The 24778-nt window shown below is 42.3% G+C and overlaps 1 protein-coding gene across 5 annotated transcripts in view; it reads left to right on the forward strand.

The window, feature by feature from the left end:
* MGA (MAX dimerization protein MGA) overlaps positions 1-24778 on the forward strand; it is a 75136-nt gene that overhangs the window by 45991 nt on the left and 4367 nt on the right. For 3 of the 5 annotated variants that reach the window (XM_066608308.1, XM_066608305.1, XM_066608306.1), the window contains exons 12-26: positions 795-855; positions 948-1417; positions 2307-2535; positions 3766-4392; positions 10755-11051; positions 13873-14963; positions 16222-16355; positions 18045-18093; positions 18224-18333; positions 18525-18561; positions 19671-19853; positions 20171-20282; positions 23307-23558; positions 24167-24319; positions 24442-24579. In XM_066608308.1, coding sequence (XP_066464405.1) covers positions 795-855; positions 948-1417; positions 2307-2535; positions 3766-4392; positions 10755-11051; positions 13873-14963; positions 16222-16355; positions 18045-18093; positions 18224-18333; positions 18525-18561; positions 19671-19853; positions 20171-20282; positions 23307-23558; positions 24167-24319; positions 24442-24579 — 3943 coding nt within the window. The remainder of the gene's footprint in view (positions 1-794; positions 856-947; positions 1418-2306; positions 2536-3765; positions 4393-10754; positions 11052-13872; positions 14964-16221; positions 16356-18044; positions 18094-18223; positions 18334-18524; positions 18562-19670; positions 19854-20170; positions 20283-23306; positions 23559-24166; positions 24320-24441; positions 24580-24778) is intronic. The other 2 variants (XM_066608307.1, XM_066608309.1) reach the window with 2 other exon arrangements.

Here is a 24778-nt window from a genome sequence, read left to right on the forward strand (position 1 = left end):
TTCCGTTTCAACCAGCTTAAAAATCATCGCTGGATCGCTCACTTCTTGCTGCGTCTAAACGCTCCCTGTTCAGTGTATCACATAGAAGGTGATCTGTCTAAACACTCTGCACAAGCGCTAACAACCAGCGGTGACCTCATCCGCTCATGCATTCGTTCTGTATAAATGTTTGCCTAATCTTTTACTAGACCCGACATGTTCGCTCTTAAATTTGTCATGTTAATTATTCAATTATTTCAAAATCGGTTCAATAAAAAAAAAATTCAAAAACCGACAGCTTGTTTGTTCCTACCGCCCACCTCCATTCTCAATAATCTCCGACGCACTCTTTTTGTTTTCATTCGCTGTGCAGTCCTGTTTAAAGGCACATAAGCCATTATTGTTGGAACGACTGTCGGATGTCGGAGCGTCTGAGAGTTGCCCCGGACCATTACAGAAGCAGAAGGTTTTGGACAAATATTTGTCATAGCATTTGTTCGCTCTCATCATCTGCCTGTGTGAAGTTGTTGTCAATCATTGGACAAATAAGCTAGCCTGTCGGGTGATCGCATATTAACGCATCACCAAAACTCGTTATTGGCAACACGTCGCTCTCTGTAAATGGGGCCATGCTACAGACAGCAGTGAGATTGTGTGGCGACCGAATGATTGTATGACTTTGCTTCTAGTTTACATGAAGGCCAGTTAAACGTTCATCTGTGCTCATCATTGGGGTGATATTGACATGTGTAAAATAAAGGGATTCGGGTGGTTTACTGCATAGAAGGTGCTAATGCTTTCTTTTTCATTTTCAGGAACCTGACATTAAGTTGGACAAAGCCAAAGAGCGAGAAAAGAAAGACAATAGAAAGGATGGTAATGCCGCATACTTGAATGCGATACATTGACCCACTACTTCTGTAGCTTTGTTTTTTTTCATTATGTTTATATTTTCTTTGCTTACACAGAAAGTGTAGGAAAAAAATGCGAAATCATTGACAGCAATGGTCCAACCAAGCTCATTGAAATCATCTCCAACTGCAGCCAGGAAGAGGACAACAATAAGGTCTTAAACATTACATCGCAACACATGACTAGCAGCGAACCACAGTCCTTCAAACTGGGAGGCTTTAATATTGAGCTGATGAAAGCAAGTAAGAGTGGAAACAAGTCCGCCTCTGGTGCTTTGTGTTCTCAAGTGAAGATTGCAATGTCTGCAGAAAAACAGTTAAACTGTGCCCCTCCAAAGCCAAATCCTGTAAAAAAAAAAGTTGAAAGTGTTAAACCTCCAGACCAAGAACTGGAAGATAGTTTTACTGATAAAGAAAGAAAGTATCGTGGACGGAAGGGGCTGCCGTTCTACGCCAAGGTTATTCCAGCTGGTAAACTAGTGACCCGATTGAAGACTTCTGACATCAGTGAAGCAGAGCTGGTTGAGGTATTTCCAGTCTGTAAAACAGGTTTAAATGATCCTTTTACAGCTTTTGTTCCATGTTCTTCAATTAAGGAGATCCTTCCAGCTCTTTGGGCATGTCTCATTTAGTAAATACATTTATTGTCTATGAAATAAGAGTTCTGTAGCCTCTGTTATTCATCTTGGAAATATATGAATAAACTTGCAACTGGCTATTACCATCCCCCTTGTCAGTATTGGTTTGTCCCTTTTATAGCCTGACACTCCAATCAACTCTGACTTGGTAAAATAAATACACAAACAAACATGTTCTTCATAAATCATCTTTTATGCCATTTTTCATTATTGGCCGTCGAGTGGTCAACTAAAGGGGTTTGGGTGCCTGGCAACTTTTTAAGTCAATCCAGGCTTGTTAAAGAAATAAAAACAGGGGGTACTTACCTGACCTCTGCTCCAGCGCTGCAGCCTGACTGCTGCAAACCAGATGCTGTAACGGTCAGTTGCCATTTGCCTGTTATCATGGCCCCATCAATTGAGCGGTGATGCCAGCAGAATGGCCCCTGACCACTGTGGCTTCTGATTGGGTGCAGTGGTCAGGTGGTATCTTTCCACAAGAAGGACCAGGAGGGCTGCAGTGCTGGATCGCTGGGGCAGGGGTCGGGTAAGTACTCGTGCCTTTATTGTTCTAACAAGCTTGTTGTTTTTTGGGGGGGTTTTTTTAGAAAGTTGCCTCGCACCCAGACTTCCCCCTTAAGTGCATTACTAAATTATTGCTATTTATTGCCTTACATATGAAGTAATTATATTTGGACGTACTGTTATTGTATTTCATAATTAGGTAGTTAATTCTCATTTACTTTAATATATGCAAATGTTAAAAACAGCGATGATGATAATATTTGTCATTTTATAGGTTAATGGCAAGAATTACTCTCAAGCAAAACTGCTTTTGGGGCACATGGGAGCACTTCATCCAACTAACAGACTCGCAGCCTATATTACCCATAGACTGCAGCCCAGCCTTTTCAGTCTTTCCAAATTAAAGGAAGCCGCCGCCAAGTTGCCTACTAAGAGTCCTCCTTCAGACTTGGCTACGGAAGAGAAGTCAAAGGACACTCTCATTTCAGAGCTAAGTAAGACTGGTATGTATACAAAGTTGAATTTGACTCTTCTATTAGAGTTATTTAAGTAAATGAAAAAGAAAACATCATAATTTTATGAGGAAAAAAGGGATTGCATTACATTCTCAAGGCTGCCATTGCAGATTGCCTTCAAACCTTTAAGCCATTTAAACTTCATGCTGCTTATAGGGACTAAAAAAAAAAAGAATAAAAGAATACCAACCCCCCTCCATTTTCTCATATTTATAATAAAAGGGGAGGGGATCAAAAACAAAATCATATATGGTATCGCTGCATTTGTATATGTCAGATCTATCAAAGTAACGTATAATTTATCTTGCATGGGGAACGTCGACAGGGGAAAAAAATACACAGCATCAGAATTGAGCTTCTTTTTGGTCACTCAGTCTCCAAGAAAATAAATAATAAAAAGTAATGAGAAAGTTGTATGTACTTTAGATTGGTACCAATAGAAACTACAGGACGTCCCACAAAAAGCGAGCCCTCACACAACTGTCAGTGAGAAAATTTAAAAAAACTTTATGGCTGTTTGTAGATGGCAACAGAATTTTTTTCCCCCAAAGATATTTTATTTTTTAAAACTGGTACCAGAAATACGAAATTTATATAGATTTTTTTTCATCACAATTGTACTGACCCATAAAATAAAGTTATGTCATATTGTGTACACTGTAGAAACAAGACCTTTCCCCAAAATATGGCAGAATTGCCTTTTTTTTTTCTTCCATTTTCTTCTACTTAGAATTTTTTCAAAGTTTTCAAGTACATTATGTGGTACATTAAATGGCATCATTGAAAAATACAATTCGTCCCCAAAAATAAGTCCTATGTCGAAGGATAAATAAGAGTTATGATTTTTTTTTAAAGTGAGGAGGAAAAGCAAAAAGAAAAAGGGCCACGACCTTTAGGGTTAACTGCCCTGTCATGTAGTGATAAACCTGGTGAAGTCCAGATAACTTTAATACGGTTGTAGTGTACATATATTCTTGCTTCTTATTTCAGGCTTCTAGTTTAGATTTTTGACAATATTCGTTATAACCCAGTATTCAGAAATTATTGTGCATATTAAAAATAAATAAATAATCCCATCAAAAGCCTTTCGGTAGTTTAGTGACAAATTTTGGCAAACTTGTAATAAAAGAATTTAATGTAGTTTGTCTTAGTTTTCTTCCATACTAAAGATGAGAAATTAGTTAGAAGATGTTGACATGCAGATGTTCTACTTTGCAGCTGCACAACCCAGGCCTAGCAGCATGTTCACTCAGTTTGTCATGGGTGAAGTTGGATCAATGCAGAAAAGTCATGGAGTCAGCTCTACTGAACCCACCACATTTGGGTCTTCAAACCTCATCCAGTCTACGCAGTTATTATTCGTCTCTTCTTCTGTGGCAGCGGGCAAGCAAGCCCCAGCTATTACTACTACTTCTTCTTTCATGAACCCGACATCATTATCTAACACATCACTCTCTTCTGATGGCTTAAGCACTGCATCGCCCTCCAAAGAGAAAGCAACATCTCTCCCAACTTTAACGCGTGTAACAAAACTAGTAACAAAAGGCTCTTCTCTGTCCGTCCCTGCAGGAATGGTAACCCCAAATGACACCCGTGCAATGACCTTGACATCAGTTCCTTCCAATAAGGACACTGTTTTGAAACTACCGATACTGTCTCCGGCTGTGGTCAAACCTATAGCCTCTACAGGGAATACATCTTCGACTCCCCTTTCTAACAACCCTGATACTAATAAAAGCATTGCTACTTCAATACCAAATTTACTAGCAGCACCCAATGTAAAACTTGGACCAGTAACTCCTCCAGTTGGATTAAGCATTGCATCTCCAATGAATGTAAAAACAGGTGAGGCAGTTTTGTTTCTTGCTTTTTTTTTTTTTAATAACGTAGTTCTGTGTTTTTCTATTTCTATACATAGTTTTTAATCATTTTTTATTACTCATTGTCAAAAAAAAATCCATCCTCTAGAAGGAGTTGTCAGAATAGAATGAAACTTTATATGTGTGATTGTAACGTTGATATATTGTACATATAATTACAATATCAGAACAAAATGATAATTTATTGCAGGAAACTGACCCCTTGAAGTGAGGCTCTAGTACCCTGTTGTACCGCCTCTAGTTTGGATACAAGATGTCTTACAGGCGGGCATGGAGGCATACAGGTTCCTTGTGGTATCCTGCAGCACATTGGTCCACATTTGCCATCACTGAGCCTCTAGATCATGCAAACACATATATGCTGTCGAAGTTGGCGTTCCACATCGTCCCATATATGGAAGCCCTGGCATGATAGGAACACATGTGGCTGCAGGATGTCCTGAACATATCGCTGAGCTGTCATTGTTCCTTGTACCACTAACTAAGAGGACCGACTGTTGTATGTGATGGCCTCCCAAAGCATCACACCAGCAGGGGGGCAGTGTGCCGCTCCACAGCATAGACAGGATTGAGGCGATCGCATATAAGTGTCCAAACACAGACATTCTCAGCGTCCAAACTAAACCTGGATTTGTTGCTGAAGACAACCTGGTTCCAATCCATAGCAGTCCAGTTTTATCATTCACGGCACCACTGTAAACTGAGGTGACGGTGGGTGTCAAATTTAGTACACATAATTGGCACCTAATGTCCTTCAGCCAAGCGCCTGGAAATGGTTCCGACAAACACAGGTGTAACGATGGCGCCACCTGTCTCTGGATAACAGACAATAAAACACTTGGAGCTGCTCGTTGGACGATTCTCTCTACTGGTGCTCTGCCAAGGGTGTCATGAGCTCGATCACCTTGTGTGCCCTCACACTTCCACCAACACCTCAGAACGGCTCAGGTGGTGGACAATTCATCGATACGACCATCCAGCTTCTTGCATTCCAATAATGCGCTCCCTCTCAGACTCCGTTAACCCCTTAGTGACCAAGCCTGTTTGCGCCTTAATGACCAGGCCAAATTTTGCAAATCTGACATGTGTCACTTTAACATGGAAAAACACCAGAAAGGTTTTGCATATCCAAGCGATTCTGACATTGTTTTTTCACCACATGTTGTGCTTCATTTAGGCGGAAAAAATAGACCGATAGAAATTGTGTTTATTTATTAAAAGCGCCAAAATTGGGAAAATTTTGAAAAAATCGTCATTTTTTCACATTTCCAACTGCAATATCTTAAATATGTGCAAACATAATATAGAAATTTTTGCTAAGATTTATATTTCCACCCGTTTACTTTATTTTGGGCGCACATTGGAAAAACTTTCGTTTTTTTTTAACTATTTAGGAGACGTACAAATTTAACATTACTTTTTAGCATTTTGAGAAACACTTTGTTTTCCTACACCAAGCCGAGATTGGAAAGGCTCATGAGTGTCAGAATAATAGATACCCCCCCAAATGACCCCATTTTAAAAACTACACCCCTTAGTGTATTCACTGAGGGGTGTCATGAGTATTTTGACCCCACAGTTTTTTTCCAGGAATTAATTCAATTTAGAGGAGAAAAAGTAAAATTTCATATTTTTGCAAATCTGTCATTTTAAAGACATATTTTTTTCCTATAGTTTACATGAAAATCAGGATTTACACCCCAAAATGGATACCCCTATTTCTCCCGTGTTCAGAAATATACCCATTGTGGCCCTAATGTTATATCTGAGTCCACAACGGGGCCAAAAATGAAAGGAGTAGTCAGTGTCTTTCAAAACAGAAATTTTGCTTGAAGTCCTTTTAGGCCCCATAGCACACATGTAGAGTTCTTGAGCGCCCAAAACAATAGAAACCCCCCACAAATGACCCCATTTTGAAAACTAGACCCCTTAAGGAATTTATCTAGGGGTGTACTGCATATTTTGACCCCACAGTTTTTGAATGAATTCAAACCAAGCAAAAGGAAAAAATTGTGATTTTCGTTTTTTCGGCAATTCTGTCATTTTAAAAACAGCTTTTTTTGTACAGCACACATATGAAGGAAGACTTGCACCCAAAAATGGATACCCCTGTTTGTCCCGTGTTCAGAGACATACCCATTGTGGCCCTAATCTTATGTCTGGATACACAACGGAGCCCAAAATGAAAGGAGCGACCGGTGGCTTTCGGAACACAAATTTTGCTTGAAGTCCTTTTAGGCCCCATTGCCCACTTGTAGAGTTCTTGAGCGCCCAAAACCATAGAGAACCCCCACAAATGACCCCATTTTGAAAACTAGACTCCTTAACGAATTTATCTAGGGGTGTACTGCGCATTTTGACCCCACAGTTTTTGAATAAATTCAAGCAAAGCAAAAGGAAAAAATTTGGATTTTTGTTTTTTTGGCAATTCTGTCATTTTAAAAACAGCTTTTTTTGTACAGCACACATATGAAGGAAGACTTACACCCCAAAATGGATACCCCTGTTTGTGCTGTTTTCAGAAATATACCCATTGTGGCCCTAATCTTATGTCCGCATGCACAACGGGGCCCAAAATAAAAGGAGTAATCGGTGGCTTTCAGAACATAGATTTTGCTTGAAGTCCTTTTAGGCCCCATTGCCCACTTGTAGAGTTCTTGAGCGCCCAAAACCATATAGAACCCCCACAAATGACCCCATTTTGAAAACTAGACCCCTTAACGAATTTATCTAGGGATGTACTGCATATTTTGACCCCACAGTTTTTGAATAAATTTAAGCAAAGCAAAAGGAAAAAAATAGGATTTTCATTTTTTGGGCTATTGTGTCAATTTAAAAACAGTTTTTTTTGTACAGCACACATATAAATGAAGGCTTTCACCCCAAAATGGATACCCCTGTTTGTCCCGTGTTCAGAAACATACCCATTGTGGCCCTAATAGACTTACAGGACCCATGGCTAGGCCTACAATGAAAGGAATACCCGTTGGATTTCAGGGTAGCACTTAATAAATTTCAGGCCCCATTGCCCACTTATAGAGCCATTGAGCGGCCAAAACTATAAAGAACCCCCTCAAATGACCCCATTTTGAAAACTAGACCCCTTAACGAATTCATCTAGGGGTGTACTGCGTATTTTGACCCCACAGTATTTGAATGAATCTAAGCAAAGCAGAAGGAAAAAGTTACGATTTTCAATTTTTTTGGCAATTTTTTCAATTTAAAAACAGTGTTTTTGTACAGTGCACATAGGAATGAAGACGTTCACCCCAAAATGGATACCCCCGTTTGTCCCGTGTTCAGAAACATACCCATTGTGGCCCTAATCTACTTACAGGACGCATGGCAAGGCCTATAAAGGACGGAACACCTGTTGGATTTCAGGGCACAACTGAATAAATTCCAGGCCCCATTGCTTATTTGTACAGAATAAAGATTGACTCCCTAAAAATTCCCCCCCTCCCCCTCCGCGCCCTTTTTGGCGTTCGCAAATCTTAGATAAAAGTAAAAATGTGAACTGTGTAGTATTTCCGAAGACAGGGGTAATTACGGAGGCTGGTTGGAATGGGCCCATGGGGCAATAAAACCGGGTATCCCCCCCCCCCTCCTCTCATGCTTTTTGGGGGTATTTCATGACCTCAGTGGCGGGTATGGGGTGTAAAAAGTGGCGTTCCGTGAGTCTCCGTAAGCTTGATGAGGTGCGGCGGTCTCACACAGAAGGCGCTGAACAAGGTGCTCCTGGAACTGCAGGAAAGCGAGCGTTCCCGGGGCTTCTTGTAAAATACGTATCACAGGTAGCGGTCTGAATAACGCCGGGCTCACGCGGGTGCAGGCGGAATCCGCTTGCGGAGGCCCACAGCGGATCCCATCTGTGAGCCCGGCTGTGACCCTGCGTACGGCTGCGTAATGTACTGCGCATAACTGCGTACTCACACAGGCGGTCATGCACAGTACACCTTTGTTTGTATTTCCCGCACCATCGCTTAGCGATGACATGGGTACCCGCAGCCCGTATACAATGTAGTTGCGTATGGACTGCGGGTATATCCGCGACCATGGAGCACAATGGGCTCTATGTTGCGGATATCCGCAGTAAAATAGAACCTGCTGTGTTCTCTTTTCTGCGAGTGGATTACGCAATTCTGACCCACTAATGTGAGCGGAATTGTGTAATCCAATGCGATTGATCTGCGTATTACCACGGATCAGACGCATGCGGAATCCGTCATTCCTATCCGGTCATGTGAGACCGGCCTAAGGTAGAAAACGCTACCTTTTTATCACGTGACCGGGGACCGCTCAACGAGGCCACCCGTCACTGCTCCAGGCTCTCTGTGACCGTTGGTCGCTGGGAGCAAGGAGATTTTAAGTTTCCTGGGCTCCCCGACTCCTGCGCATGTGTCCGGCTTTTTGCCGGCAATCGCATGTGCAGAATCCTGGAAGGTCCACGGAGGAAGATCGCGTCGGGATTCAAATATGCAGGCCTCCGGTAAAAAGATTCATCTCCTCTCACCGATCGCATCAGTGAGGGGAGATGAAACTTCAAATTTTTTTTTTAACTTTTACGTGATCGCCATTATTGGATAATGGCGAACACGTGACCAGGAACCGCTCACCGCGGACCCCCATTAAATCTCCATGCTCTTGGCTACGTTTTGTAGCCAGGAGCAGGGAGAATTTAAATTATCCTGGCAATCCACAGCTTTTGCGCATGCGCCCGCCATTTTGGCGACGGGCGCGTGTGCAGAAGCTGTGGTAAGGTCCGCGGATAAATCTGGGGGCCTTAGGTACGTACTTTCATCCTCCCTCACGGATATGATCCATGAGGGGAGATGAAACGTACGCTTTTTAAACTTTTAAAAACTTTTTTTTACTTTTTTTTTTTAAACTTTTTTCTCACTTTACATGATCACTGTCATCCATTGGATGACAGTGATCATGTCCCCGGTATAATCTCTCTGCTCCTAGCTACACATGGCAGCCAGAAGCAGAGGGATTTTAAATTTCCCGGGGCTCGAGCCCGTCTGTTCACGCGCCCGATGTCAATCATCGGGCGCGCATGCGCAGACGGGGATTCGGGTCCCGGGACATCGGGACACCGCTGAGGACTGGGGGTGAGTATTTTCACCTCCCCTCATGGATCCGATCCATGAGGGGAGGTGAAACTGACTTTTTTAAAACTTTTTTTTAACTTTTTCGCGATCGCCGCTAACCATTGGATAACGGCGATCGCGGCACCGGGGACCGCTCACCGCAGTCCCCGCTGACATCTCCTGCCTCCCGGCTACCTACAGGAGCCGGGAGCCAGGAGATTTTAAATCTCCCGCGCCGCCGGGCCTTCTGCGCATGCGGCTGACGTAATGCCGCCTGGCGCGCATGCGCAGAAGACCGGCTTCGGGCCCCGGAGCGGCAGGAGAGCGGTGAGCAGCGTGCCAGACCTCGGTGAGTAATTTCAGCTGCTCCGATGGATCCGATCCATCAGAGCAGCTGAATCTTTAACTTTTATGTACTTTTATTTACTTTTTTTGCGATCGGCGCTATCCATTGCATAGCGCCGATCGCAATGCCGGGGGGGGCTCCGAACAGCCCGGGATGACAGCTCCATGCTATCAGCTACCTGCGGACACCGACAGCATGGAGCTGTCACGTCCACAGCCCGAGGGGCACTATTCTCTGCAGGAAGCATGTTTTTACGTCCTCAGAGAATAGAGCCCACTTCGGGAGGACGTAAAAACACTATGGGCTGGTCGTTAAGGGGTTAATGAAGTGAAATCTCTTTGATTGCATCGTAGAGGCGTCTAGTGGCCAACAAGCTCTACACAAGCGGAAGAAGAGATCACTACATACAAGTAGCCTCTGAAAGCCTCTTATAGGCCAAGGGTGGAACCACTTGTAGGGCCTCAGGTGGTAAGACCATTCATCTAATCACACCACAACTCTAATCATTTGTATATCTGCAAGCCGAAGTTTGCAGCAAAACGACAACTTCTAGGGGCTGGATTTTTTCCTATTTAGAAAGAGTGTGTATTTATATTCTGTTAACTATTGTTCAATGTTAATACCACTGTAGTTACTAGCCAGGCCTCTTGAGTCTTAAACATTTGTGCATAAAATAGTAAATATATTTTTGAAATGATAAAAATGACAGTAATTCTTAAAATTAAGTGTTCTGCTAATGTGCACAAAAGAAAAGAAAATGACAGGTCCTCTGTAGGGAGCAACCTGTGATATGAAGGGCTAGACATCCAAATAGTTGACAAGTTGGTCTATGATTCAATTACATGTTTCCATCTATAGCTAATTTTGGTTTTATTCTTTATATTACAGTCACGGCTAAAACCGTTTCAGCAGCGAGTCCCCGTGGAGCGGCCTCAGGGCTTGAGAAACGTTTAGGCCCTCGACTACTACTGATTCCAGTAAACAGTGCGTCTGCTCCTGCTCGCCCTCCTCAGAGTGCGCAGTCACATCCTGGGCAGAAGATGGTTTTACAGCCCATAAAGGCTGCTAATGGTGTCACTTTATTTAGGCATCCCAATGGCCAGATTATCCAGCTTGTGCCATTGCAACAAGTTCCTTCTGCTAATGTTAATTCAAGCAGACAGCAAGTTGTTATCCGTAATCCAGGTACTAAGAATGTCATCTGAAATATCTAGAATAGTTACTAATTTTGATAGTTTAAACATTTCTATCTAAAAACCATTGAACTACTCTGTTACATTCTGCAATATTGCAGATTACTATTCATGGTCTGTACAAGACTTTAAAAGGGTTGTCCATTGGGGGGAAAGGACTCTAAAAGAGTGGGCTGCAGTGAAACAACGAACTCATCATTTATTCCCCCCCACCCCCACACTAATGTCCAGGGCACTCTGGCTGCTTATGAGTAGTGTTGATACCACGCTTAGACAGTACATGACTATGCTACTCAGAGACGGGGAGGGGCTGGAGCATTTGGGACATCAGTAAGGGAAGCATCAGTCAGTCTGTTTAATGGCAGCCCACTATTTTAGGAGGTTCCCCCACTTCACAACCCCTTTAGTACAAGCTCTACGGGTAGTAAAATGGATGCTATTAGTGATTGTAAATCGATGCATGTTACCCAGGTAGAACCCAAGACACTTAGAATAGTTGAGTAGATTATAATAGAGATATTTGTGCTTTTATCTCAAGCATCTCAGCAATAAAAGCTACAACTTTGTTACATTAAGGCCGCCTGCACACGAGCGGGTCAGATCCGGCAGCGAGAATTCTCGCCGCGGGACCCGACCCGAGAGCCTGCAGGGACGAGCGCGTACTCTCCCGCGCCTGGTGGCCCCAGCTCTTTCATGTTCCGGCTGCCGCGCAGCCGGCGCATGCGCAGACCGGAGCCGGCAGCCGGGTGAGTGCGTGCCCCGCAGAAAAATAGGACATGCCGCGGTTTGTTTGCCGCGCGAGATTTTGCGCGGCCAAACCGCGGCCGTCTGCATAGGAGTGCGTATTGTAATGCACTCCTATGCAAACTTTCAGCGGCGGGATTTCCGCCCATGTGCAGGCGGCCAAAGGGGTTTTTCTAGACTGATGTTGGGGGGTGATGATTTTGATGACCTCAGGATAGGTCATCAATATCTGATCGGTGGGAGACTGCCACTCCGGACCCCCATTGATCAGCAGTTTGAATTGTACGTAGCATTCAGGGAGGACCGTGGCCACTTCAGTGCATACCAGGGACAGCACCATACATTGTATAGCGATTATACCTGATCTAGCAGCTCAGTCCCATTCACTTAAATCAAACTGAGCTGCTCTAAGGCCATGTGACCAATAACATGGTATCAAAGGTCTAAGAAGTGCACCACGTCCTCTTCAAACAGTTGACTAGTGCGGGTCATGAGTGGTGGACACCCCACTGATCTGATATTGCTGAGGATAGGTTAACAATATCCTGAGTCTTGGAAAACTCCTTTTAATATGGGTTGTCCAAGATTACAAAAACATGGCTGCTTTCTTCCAGAAAAAATGTCACACCTCTCCATTGGTTCTGTCTGGAGTTCAGGTAAACTAAAGTGAATAGGACTAAGCTGAAGTACCACACATAACCCATGAACAAGTGTGTTACTGTTTTTTATAATCCTGGATAGCGCCCTTTAATACAATGGAAATTTAGTCCCGTAGCTAATGTCTCAAGGACTGCCTCTTCAGAACTAGGATGCACTTGTACACTCATGTGGTCTCTGAAAATATTGCATACGTGATTTAACATTGATGACCCAGCCTTAGGAAGAGCCATCAGTGTATAACTGTTGGAGGATCTTTCCACAGAACCCTCACTAATTGGTAAAATGAAAGATCAGCACCTAAGCACTGTCTGTATGAGTGTGATGGTGCCTCGTGCTGCAACTCAGTCACACTTGGCCCCATTCACTTGAATGGACTGACCTGCAGTACCAGCCACAGCCACAGTCATATGGACATTGCTGTTCCTGCTACTTCTATGAAAGGGTGTCGGTGGTCCAGCAAGGTACAACTGTTTAAAGGGGTTGTGTTTCAGTATAAACATTTTTAAATTTTAAAAAAATGCATGCGCACCTGCCTTCAGTCTCCCGGGGCACCGATCTCAGGCTCTCGCTGCTCTGTCCCCGATCTCTGCTGCTGGAAGTCAGGTGACTGGTATGTCCAAACAGAGGTCGCAATGTCACCTTCCAAACTCCTGGCATGAATGCTCCCATGATGCCAGGAAGTCACTGTAGCCGCTGATTGGCTGCGACAGTCAATAGACTTGCGACACCGGATGGAGATGGAGTAAAGAGTTATGGTTAGCATGCCCCAGGGAACCTAAGGCAGATGAGTATGCAATTATTTTTTTGTTTTAACGTACTCCCCAGCTGTTAAAATTTTTTAGATTGAAACCACAAAACCTCTTTAACAACCTAATGTAAACATAAGGCACCCTGACCCCTTTTTCTTTTTTTTACCTGGAGTAACCCCATTGCTGTGTCAGGCATTGCAACAAAGGACCATTTAAGGACCCCTTTAGGTGTTTGTGTACTTTCAGACTGCATTTTGGAGTGCTTGTTAAAGGTACACGCCCGGAAGATTACTCAGCGTATACCTTTCACGGATGCCATTGTAGAAGTATATAATGGCATCGTGTCACCCAAAGGCTCTCATTTTTAATGAATAAAAATTGTACCATGTGGTATACAAATTTCAGGAGAATGGCTCTGTATGGAAGAGCGCACCACACTGTTATTCCATACAGCAGAATAAAGGTACACTGACATATAACAACCCCTATGGAGGCAGAAAGGAAGCTCTTTGGACTTTGTTGGGTTCATAGAAGTCAAGTATACTGAACACTATATTAGTGCAAACTGTAACCCGGTACTGCAGAACACATTACGTGTTGAAACTTACATTCATTACAATGGTAGTAACTGTGTTTTCCTCTTTCTGCACTATTACTCAGGTCCTGTTACGAGTCTCCGCCTTCCTTTCTTACCAAAACCTAAAACTGCAGCCACGACTTGTATTTCTATTCCTACAAACAGCATCCCTCCTGCTTCTGCTCCAGCTAATTCACCTGTGGTCTCTTCTTCCAAGATTAGCTCAAATAAATCTGGGGTGATCATCTTTCCGCAAACGTCACCCAAACTTTCTCCACTTGACACGCTTGCAGTGAAAGCCACCCCACCTACAAGTAACAGTGAGGCAGCTCCGTTTCCACAAACTATAATGTATGCTGGTAGTGGACAAGCTGTAATTCCATCTAATGTGATGCCTCTCCAATCAGAAAGTCTATTGTTGGCAAATGTCCCCCCACCTGCATTGCAAAGTAACAGCCCTGTAAATCCTACAAAACCTAGCATAATACTAATGGGTGATAAGCCAGGCACTGTGAGTGATCTGGAAACACAAGATAAGAAGCCTTCTGATTCATCATCTGACTCCAGCAGAGAAACAAAGGACAAGAAAGACGCCAAAGAATGTGAAGAACAACCTACTTTAGAAATTGTAAATGATGAGCGTGGAGCTGGGATGCAGAAGTCCACAAAAGAAGAAATCAAATGTGGGAATCAACAGGCCAACACCTTAGCTAAAGAGGAGCAATGCCAAAATAGACAGCAAGATAATGAACGGTCTTGTCTCAGTGTGATTTCCATCGACAATGAATTCCTTGCTTCTGATATAGACTTGTTACAAAAAGCTAGAAAGAAAGATGTCCAAGGTCTTGTAATTGAGGGAGACCAAGATCCACTGGATAAAGGTGACAATCAACAAAGCTCAGCAGATAAAAATGGAAATAGTGAGGTTAAAATTGGGGACAGCAGTCCCGCGACCTCAGTATCCGCATATGTCCAAGAACAGGTAGCTGCAGGCGTAGAGCAAGATATACTGCATAAAAGCGGGGAGAAAGCAGAACTCTCCTTAGAACACAGATCATCAAAACCACAATTCTCTGCAGCTTCATCTAATCAGAATGAAAGTCTCCAAGCGGATTCACAAAGCAAACAAGCTATTTTTGACAGAGAAATCCACAGCCTGCTAACTGATGATGACGTGAGTCCTTTTTTCTCTGTTATCTGCTACTTGGTACACATTATATTGAATACCACCAAATATTTTAGAACAGAAATTGAGTTAATAATAATCTTTATTTATATAGCGCCAACATATTCTGCAGCGCCTCCAAAGACAAGAATACAAAAACCACTGTTGCATGTAGTAATCAGTTGATGGAGACAGTAGGGGTGAGGCTCCTGCTCCAACGAGCTTACATACTACAGATAATGGGGTGATACAGGAGGTAAAGGGGCTGGAGATGTGAATGATGCTATACACATAGACAATGGTCAGACATAAGCCGTCTATTGGCTGAATCGGTATGACTGCAGGGGGTGGTTGATTACGGCTAGCAGGGATTGCAGTCAGTAGAACAGGGAGCATGTTATCAGGGGGAGTACAGAGGGGTTTGGTTTAGGAGATGCGGTATGCCTCGCTGAAGAGGTGTATTTTTAGAGCACGCCTGAAGTTTTCTGCGTCAGGGATTGCCTGGATAGTTTGGGGTTTGGAATTCTCTCTGGTCTGCCAATACACCATACCACACTTGCAGCATAAAGCAGCCAAAGACTATATCAGGAATTAGGCGTTGCCACTTATGACCACATTACCACTATCCCAGAGTAAGACCCTGATCTGGAGTTGAAATGAATAGCTTGTTTGTTCAATAAAATCATGATCACATATCCAGTGGTTGTGGTCATTAGTGTCTACAGGAGCAGTGCTAGTTTCCTGCTTGTCTTTGGCAGTTTTCTACAGCTAGCCCTGTTTAAGCCCTGGGAAAGACTCTCCTGGGGAATCAGGACAATGGCTTACAACGCCCACATATGAGAGACGGATCCACATCCTGATTCTTTCTTTTGAAGTGGTTATATGTAGTTGTGCTCATAATCCAGCGCAACCTCTTCAGGTGAGAGTATACACATTCTTCTTCCTTCCAATCCTCTAATAATACTATATCAGATGGCGCCCCCTTTTTCTTCCTCCCCTGTTGTTTCTTACCATGAGATACACCTGCAGCACGTCATCAGTCCTATTTAGATTGTCGTACTCCGCAAGGATAGTTGTTACATTAAAGGAGCCAATATATTATAGTGGATTTGAGATATTACAAAGAGATTTTCTTAATAAAATGCATAATTATATTAAATACAGTGTATTGGCCCAATCTAATCTTCATTCACACATAAAATGGCTAATGAATTTGTACGTAACATGGTATATTAAACTAATTTCTATTCTATTTTTCCCTCTCTAGAGTGATGATGACGACGACGATGATGATGATGATGATGACGACGACTCTGTGGACATTGAATCTGTGGAAGAGCTTTCTGAGAATATAAATTTAGCTTGTCGAAAGGAATCTGTTAATGTTACTTCAAAAAATAAGTAAGAATTGCTTTTTTTTAATAGTAATCTGGAATTTACTTTGTAATAAAGTAAACTCGCTGTAGAAATAAATAGCTTTGTTTTATTTATATATATTTTGCTGGAATGTTAAGCTATACTCGAGTGCACAGCAGTTTTGTGTAAGCTGTACCATTACGTCCCGGGGGTTTTCTCTGTATAGCCGAAAGTGGTATTCAGATGGTACCCTGAATAGAACCATTGACTTTAAGTATTAAAGGTTTCCAGACTTTTTACAGTAAAAATAGCATAGTTGACTACACTATTGTGTCTCCCCAAAAAGATGAAAACCAGGTCTGATTGGGTACAGAGGCACAGCATGCACAGACACTGTCAGTTCAGCCTTGAAATGTGTTCATATGTAGCTGAAATGTCATGGAGTTTCTGCAGTGCAATTGGCTACAAACATTCGCTTAATTTTACAGTAGCAGTAAGTGTGGATGAAATTTCAAGAAATCCAATCCTCATGGAGTTGAAAAAAATCCACAGCATAAAGTGACCTGCAGTGTGGATTTTACAGGGAATCTATCAGCCTGAACATGGTGTACAAATTGCAGGCATCCTGTTAGAGCAGGAGGAGCTGAGCAGCATATATAGTTTTATGGGGAAAGATGCAGTATGACTTGTATTTTATTCCTTAGGCCTCATGTACACGGGGAAAATCAGGCCCGCTATGGATTCTCCATGGTGAATCCGTAGCGGGTCGCTCTTGCCCGGCTGACATAAGGGCTGAAAATAATGATTACTCACCTCTCCGCATGCTCCGGATCTTCCCTTCTTCGCGGCTTGATCTTCTCTCTGTCGCGGCCGGATCTTCTTTCTTTGTGCCGCGCGCATGCGCTGGACACATCCCCGGCCCGAAGAAAGAAGATCTGGCCGCGACGGAGAGAAGATCAAGCCGTGAAGAAGGGAAGATCCGGAGCAGGTGAATTTAATTCTGGTGCGGGTCTCCCGTGGATCCGGGCGGCTTCCATAGGCTTCAATAGAAGACTGCAGGAGCCGTTCCCGCAGGAGACCCGCACTAAAATGGAGCATGTCCGGATTTTTTCCTGCACGCGGGACCCCCGCCTGCAGGGAAAAATGACATCCGCAGGTATTTAACTACCTGCGGGTGTCTAATGCATCCCTATGGGGCATGGATCTGCGTGCAGGAAAAACGCTGCGGATTGTAAATGTTAATTTGCCCGTGGACATGAGGCCTTAAACCACTGTTTATTTAGAGCTTAATGGCCTAATAGGTGGTACTATCAGTGATTGACAACAAGTTGTAAAGGACTGTACATACAGAAGTAGCTGCCCATCACTTATAGGACCACCCACTGGACCACTCTGCTCCAAATAAGAGGTTTAAATAAAGCAAATACTGAATCTTTCTACATAAAACTATATATCTGTCTGCTCCGCTCCTCCTGCTCTATAAAATGATGTTCAAGCTGGCCTATTCTCTTAAAAAAATCCTCAGTGTGTCCATTCATGCTGCAGATTTTCAGCACAGATTCCACCTCTTTAAATAAAGGGATGTAATCCACATCAAAATCTGTGCGTTACATGCGGATGTTCGTGCGAATTTTGATTCAGGTCTACACCAAAATTCATTACAAAAATCTGCTGTCTAAAAACATGAATGGTTAATTGTAACAAGTCAGTTTTTTTTCTTATCTTACTTTATAGATGTGGCACTCAAAGAAAAATTTCCAAAGGATGCAAACGGGGCTCCAAGGTATAGTGAAGCCTGTGGTGTCTCTGATTTTATACCCTCAAAGGTTTCCACAGCTGTGTACAAATGGGATAATCAATCCTATATTACATGGTATATAAAATTACATTTTTATTCTATTTTTCATATCTAGAGTGAAGATGATGAATCTGTGGACATTGAGACTGTGGAACAGCTTTCGGAGAAGATAAATGTAGCTAATCTGAAGGCATCTGCTACTGGTGTTACTTTAGATGAGGACAAGTAAGTATCACTTTTTATTTCTAACAAAAGTTTGGAATTTGCTGTGTAATAAAGTAAACTCGCTTTGAAGATACATATCCACATAACTCTGAATACATATATAAAAGGCTGTAATAATCCTCTTTTAGCTTACATTGCTCAGAATTGGCAAGTGGTTCATTTTAACAGGTCCAATTTCCTTTATTTTATAGATATGGCCAAGGAAAAGGACGTAAGAAGCGCTCCAAGGTATAGTGAAGCCTCTGGTGTCTCTGATTCTGTAATCTCCTTTTACCGGCTGTACCCCTCCTGCAACCACTAAGCGAAATCACTTTTAGTTTAATGTCCATAGGAGTCTGACCTTTCTGCTGCAGGTCTCCAGATACTGGATTTTCTTGGACTTTCAGGTGGCTGTCATACACTTGCTATCATTGACCAAATTGTTGGGTTGGGATAAATTTCATCTGTGTATTGACAGCTTTGGAGAGTAATTTATACAAAGTGAAATAATAGAGAATCACATACAATGTAGAAAAATATATATAATACTTATTTTATTATATGCCCATGTGTCGTTTCATGAAGTGATCCAACACTAAGGCCCAATGTCAATGGGCAAATTTGATTTGCGGCATCCGCTCTGGAGATCTGTAAATCAAGCCTCCCATACAGAAGCAAGCGCGTCTGCAAATGGATTAAAGCATGTGGATTTGATTTGCGGACCTTTTGGCCCAGAGAACAAATCGCAGCATGCTCCATTTCACTGAGGTTGCCGCATGGACAGCTTCCATTGAAGTCAATGTCCGATCTGGACACTGCGGATGGACCACGGATCCCGCAGGAAAGCAGGGGATTTTAAAAAAAAATTAAATCTGTACTGCGCATGTCAGACGGCTTGCTGTGAGGACCCGTAGTTCAGATAACCTGGAAGTGGACAGGTCCGTGTGGACGCCGCTGACTTCCCTGACAGGTACGCAGGGTTCTTTAGCCATGGACAGGGTGGCCTTCCGCTGCGGACTCCCATACACAGAATCCGACTTGCCCATTGACATGAGGCCTAAAGCTGGCCATATTAGTGATTTGATACAGTTGTTTTCAGAATAACTTGCCATTCATTGTTGATTTGTGAAGGCCATAAAATGGTGTGAATCCGCAATTTTGGTCCATCCAAAACTACTAGTGTATTGCCTGCTTATATAATTGCCCAAACCAATAGTGCCATTTTAATTTCCTTTTTGAAAGCTTTGGATTATTACATCATGAGTCAACATACTACTATGTAGAGTATATAACTGTGATTCAAAACAATTATCAACAATAATACTAATAATTTCATTTCTTTTGCTGGATTAATGAAGGTGAATGGAGAGGACATCTCTTCTACAGTAGGAGATGAAGTTCCCAACGTATTTTATCGTAGGAACCACACAGCAAATGAGCGAAAGAGACGAAGTGAATTAAGAGATCTTTTTGAAGAACTGAGAAATGCTCTTGGTCTCCACAACCTTCCTAAAGTTTCCAAGAGTTATATACTTAAACAGGTCAGTCTATTTTTCCTGAAACACCAGGACCCAGTTTTAGGGACCTGTCACATGGAATTTTGCCACAGCATGCACCGCAACATGCAGCTGAAGCTGCTACTGCCGAAATCCACACCAAAATCTGCATATTCCCGTGTGGATTTTGATGCGGAATTGCAGTCAGGATCAGGCCATTTTCAATTTCACATCAAAATCTACACAGAGCTGTGCAGAATTTTCCACGTGTTGTGGTACATCCTGCAGCCAAATTCCACTCATATGAAAGGGCCTTAACTGTTTACCGGAAAATCATATCTTTTTTTCCCTTCAACTTTAAGGCCATAGAAGAGGTTGAGGATTTGACGGACACCGCTGATACACTTATCAAAAAAAAGACTTTGTTATCCCAGACAAAAACTCAATTGATCAAGAAAGTGTCAAATCTTTCAGGTTGGTGGAATAGTATTAAAGCGTACCTGTCACTTTAGTTGACTTTTCAAAGCAAGCTGTCCTGTGTGTACATGAGTTCTAGCATTAGTGCAGCATTAGTTCTAGTTATTATATAATTTATATAATTTTTTTTCACCAGTTTTCCCTTCTGCAGGCACCATCCCTAATTTTCAGTTTTCTCTGAGCTGGTGTACAGAGACTAGTTGCTATGATGTTTTCCATACACTACATACGCAGAGAAAAAGAGACCCTGCTCCCCTATCTCTCTGTAGCACACCCTCAGAAGCATCAGCAGAATGAAATTATACAGCAATACTAAGCAGTGTAACTCTAAACCCAGCACTGCGGTGAGATCGAAAACTTACTAGAGCCTTCAGCATAAGGTTGGGATATATCGCTAATGCTTTGGCGATACTTTTCATTGATATGGTTATGTCCGATATATCGGTAACATGGATAGTTTAAGGCGATGTAATATCGATTTTTGTAAAGAAGAAACATGTCTTGTGGTCCGGTGCCCATATTTTCCTTCTTTACATTCTGTCCTTTCCTTTGTGTCGGTACAGGATGTAGTTTTGCTCGAGGCACTAATGAACTTATAAACAAGTTCGAGAAACTTTTGGAAAGTGGGAGGCGACTCTTTGTCACCAATAAGGCTTGCTCCAGGCAAAACAACTCTCAGAAAAAGCGGGGTCTTGGGCCCCTTTTCCACATGCGTTTGTTCATCGTGTTAGACGCAAGCCGTGAACGCTTGCGTCTAACTGATGGCTGTTGGGCAATGCTTTCTAAATGAAAGCATTTCCACATGCAGATGGAGCGCTGGGCTGAACGTACGAAGGTCACGTCCAGAAAAAGAGATGCGACAAGTCATGCGTTCAGCGTCTAACGCGAACACAGTGCCCACAGAAAAGATAGGAAACCCATCTAACGCAATTACAATTGCGTTCAGGGTGCTGTGTTCGCGTTACCAGGCTCTGCATTGTTTACAACCATTAGTTCCTCAGTGGCAACTCGAAAAAATGCAGGGCACGCAGCCCCACAAACACACACAGAGATCATACTCACATCCCGTCCAGCGTCCATCTAATGGCTTACTTGTAGCTGACAGGACCTTGTTTCGGTGTGTTTACCTCCAATCGTATTTCTGCACTCCCAAAGATCCAAATTGTGTTGCTTTATTAACCCTAGACCTGTTTTATTTTTATACAGCATTTACAAAAGTCGATCTATCGAAATATCGATAGTTTTCCACTGATATTTTACAATCGATAGTTTGTTCAGCGATAGTTGATACTATCGACTATCGATATTTTTGTGTCAATGTCCCAACCTTACTTCAGCAGCAATGTCTCTGCATCTTTTGTCACTCTGTAGTTGCCTCTTCCTATCTCTCCCCTCTAATGGACTTCTATAGGCAGCATGTAGCTTGATCCCTCAGTGAGCTGATCTGTCTCAAGGCAGATTTTTGCAGTATTTCAGAGTTGAATCATCAGTATAGAAGACGACAAGGAGGAGGAGAAGTTGCTAATAAATGGAGAAAGGAAATTTTCTCTAATAAGATATATTGCAAAGTTTCTTATTTTCAGTTTTACTATTGATTTATGCAAAGTTTGTCGGAAAAAAAGGGACAATTTAAAGTGATTGTGTTAAGATGACATCCCCTGTTCATATGCAGTATTACGGCGTATGAGAGTCAGAGTGGTGTACCCCGCTTTGGAATCCACTCTGGCTTGAACACAGATTCACTTTGTAATAGCAGCTGCCATTCAGTCAGACTAAGTGCCGTCCTTTTAATTACAGGACACCCATTCATGGGAATGCCCATCCTGTACCACTACATTTGCCCTGCAGCAGCCACTGCAGGTGAGATGTTTCACTGTCAGACTCAGCTGTTAGCTGAAACTGATTCCAAGTTTCTAAAAGGGATTGTGCATGTTCGCACAGCCCCTTTTAAGAAATAGTATATGCATACCCAAGTACAACCAATGATATATATATGGATATCATCGCTCCAGCTGACGACTAGAATGTTGACCAGTCCGCCCAGGGTTTTGCAAATAGTAACATTTCTCTTTTTTCACGTCTTCTCTTTATAAATAATTTTTGTCACACATGAACATATACAAAAATGAACAAATCTCCCTCCATCCCTGTCCCCAAGATAGTCTAACGGATAGTGCATTTAGAATCCCCGTTTGTGATGATGGTGAAACCTTTTTTGCTCTGGATATAGAGAATGCCATCTTGTCAAGGTTACGGGCCTAGATATGAAAAAGAGCATTACACAGATCTCTGTACTATACCTTCATATATTTGCACATTGTAATTACACGATCCTCACAACTCTTTCTTGGTATTGGAATCCACCCATTAACTTAATTACTTTGGTTGCTCTTCTATGTACCCACTCCACTTCAGCTATGTCCTTATACACATGTGCCCAATATTGTGCACAATATTTCCTGTGTGGTGTGAGGGAAAAATTATGTTCTTACCAACATCTTCAGATATTTTAAACTACAGTGTTGGAAGAGTTCCTGAACTTTTGAGGAAAGTGCATTATTTGTAATTCCATTGTATGCCATGAAAAGGAGGAACAACAAGTATGCAGTATATTTCTTACAGTTTAGAAAAGGGATATACCCATCTCATAAAGTGATGGCATGTTGCTCGGATTCCCTTGAATGGACCTTTACTGCATTTCCTTAGATGGCTGGACTGCTGCTATGCAGGGTAAGATTTGTAAAGCCCCTTCATTCCCAGGATTGGTGAAGTCCTGGAGTTTGGACTCCTATCGATCATAAATGATGGAATATTCTTGTAATATGCCATCACCTTATGACATGGAAATGCCCCCTTAACAGGTCCTCCCTTCACTCTATAGACAAACTGTAGAGTGATACAAAAATAGTCTTTATTCAGTTAATGGGCCCATGGGCAACTGCAAGAATTTGATTTCCCACAGCTATGCTTTGGAAGATAATCTTTCTTTTGTTTTTTCTTTTACCTTTCATAATTTCGAAGGGAGCCCAAGAGAGGTTGTGCTGAAGAAATTGGAATATTTCTATGCAAAGCAGAAAGCTATGGAAGCGATGAACAAAACGCAAAACCTGGAGGAGGATGTTGCTTTTCACGAAACATCTATTAATTTGCCTATCTCAAAGAGTGAGCCTTTCCATCCCTTAAAGTTGGCGGAGGAAACTAATGAAACACTTAGTAGCAAAACTAAGAAGCCTATTATACTTGCAAGAAAGCCAATGTTACTTTCAAAGGAGGGTAAGTCAGACTTTGTCTTTGCCAAAAGAGTTATTCTGAAACCGCATGTAAAACAAAAGATTAAGTCCTATTTAAGGTCAGCATATTAGAAGTGTTGCTCTGTTACTGTGCCAAATCACACAAGAGGATAATGAGATGTGTACATGATTTTATATAGTCATTGCAGCCAAATCATTACTTCAGAATCATTGCTCTCTGGTATTAATGAGGACAGTGCTTCCTCCGCACTCTACGTACCTGAGTGACGGCCAACTAATTATACACTGTATCCTATAGTCAACTGTCACTTAGGGCCCTTTTACACGGAAAGATTATCATCCAGAAAATCGGCGATGAGTCTGTATTGCTTGTACTTGAATATTAAACAAGCAGCTGATTGTTTTAGGGCTTTTAACTGTCTGCCACTTGGCACATAGATAGCGAGCCTGTACGTAACTAGGGCAGCATATATTTGCTATGTTAAGGCAACAGGTGCAGATATCATGTGTGGCAAGTTTTATATACTGTTCATTGCTAAAAATGATTAGTAACTTGTGCAAGCAATAACAGAAAGCAGCACTGGCATATAGAAGGCTAAAGAACAGCTGGAAATATATTTTGTTTTGCAGAAAAACAGCAGCAGCCTGGTGTCTCTGTAACTACTTCCACCGTACTAATAGCACCGGCAGGGCAAGTGGGGAAACAGGAACATGGGATAGCAGGGCAGATTGCTCCCCCAACACTCATACAGGCCGAATTGAGTCCTGCACAAATGAAATCAGGTAAAACGTTTTTTGTTTTTGTTTTTTTTTATCACCTGGGAGGGAGGAGTAATGTTTTAAATTCTGGTGTAAACAATGTGTTCACTTTGAAGGCCAACATTCTTATTCACTACTGTTTCTAGGAATGACCTCTGTGCTAATTCAGCTTCCGAGTACAATAAAATTAAAACATATTATTGGTACTAGTCCTGTACCCATATCCTTATCCACTGTGTCCGGTAGTGACATTTGTGCAACAACGCCTTCTGACCCGCTGTCAGGTATGTTACCGTGGAAATACTTTCATATACTTATGTTGTGTTAAACATCATTACTGTTATTGAACTAAATTTTAAGCTGACGTTGGAGAACATCTTATAAATAAAACAGACGTGTTTGTAGCTCTGTAGATATGTTTCATTTGACAGCACTGCCTTGCATTTAGATGCTATCTGAAAATGTGTGGGTTCTCTCTGCTGC

Source organism: Eleutherodactylus coqui, chromosome 6, assembly GCF_035609145.1.
Source record: "Eleutherodactylus coqui strain aEleCoq1 chromosome 6, aEleCoq1.hap1, whole genome shotgun sequence".
NCBI classification, from domain to species: Eukaryota; Metazoa; Chordata; class Amphibia; order Anura; family Eleutherodactylidae; genus Eleutherodactylus; species Eleutherodactylus coqui.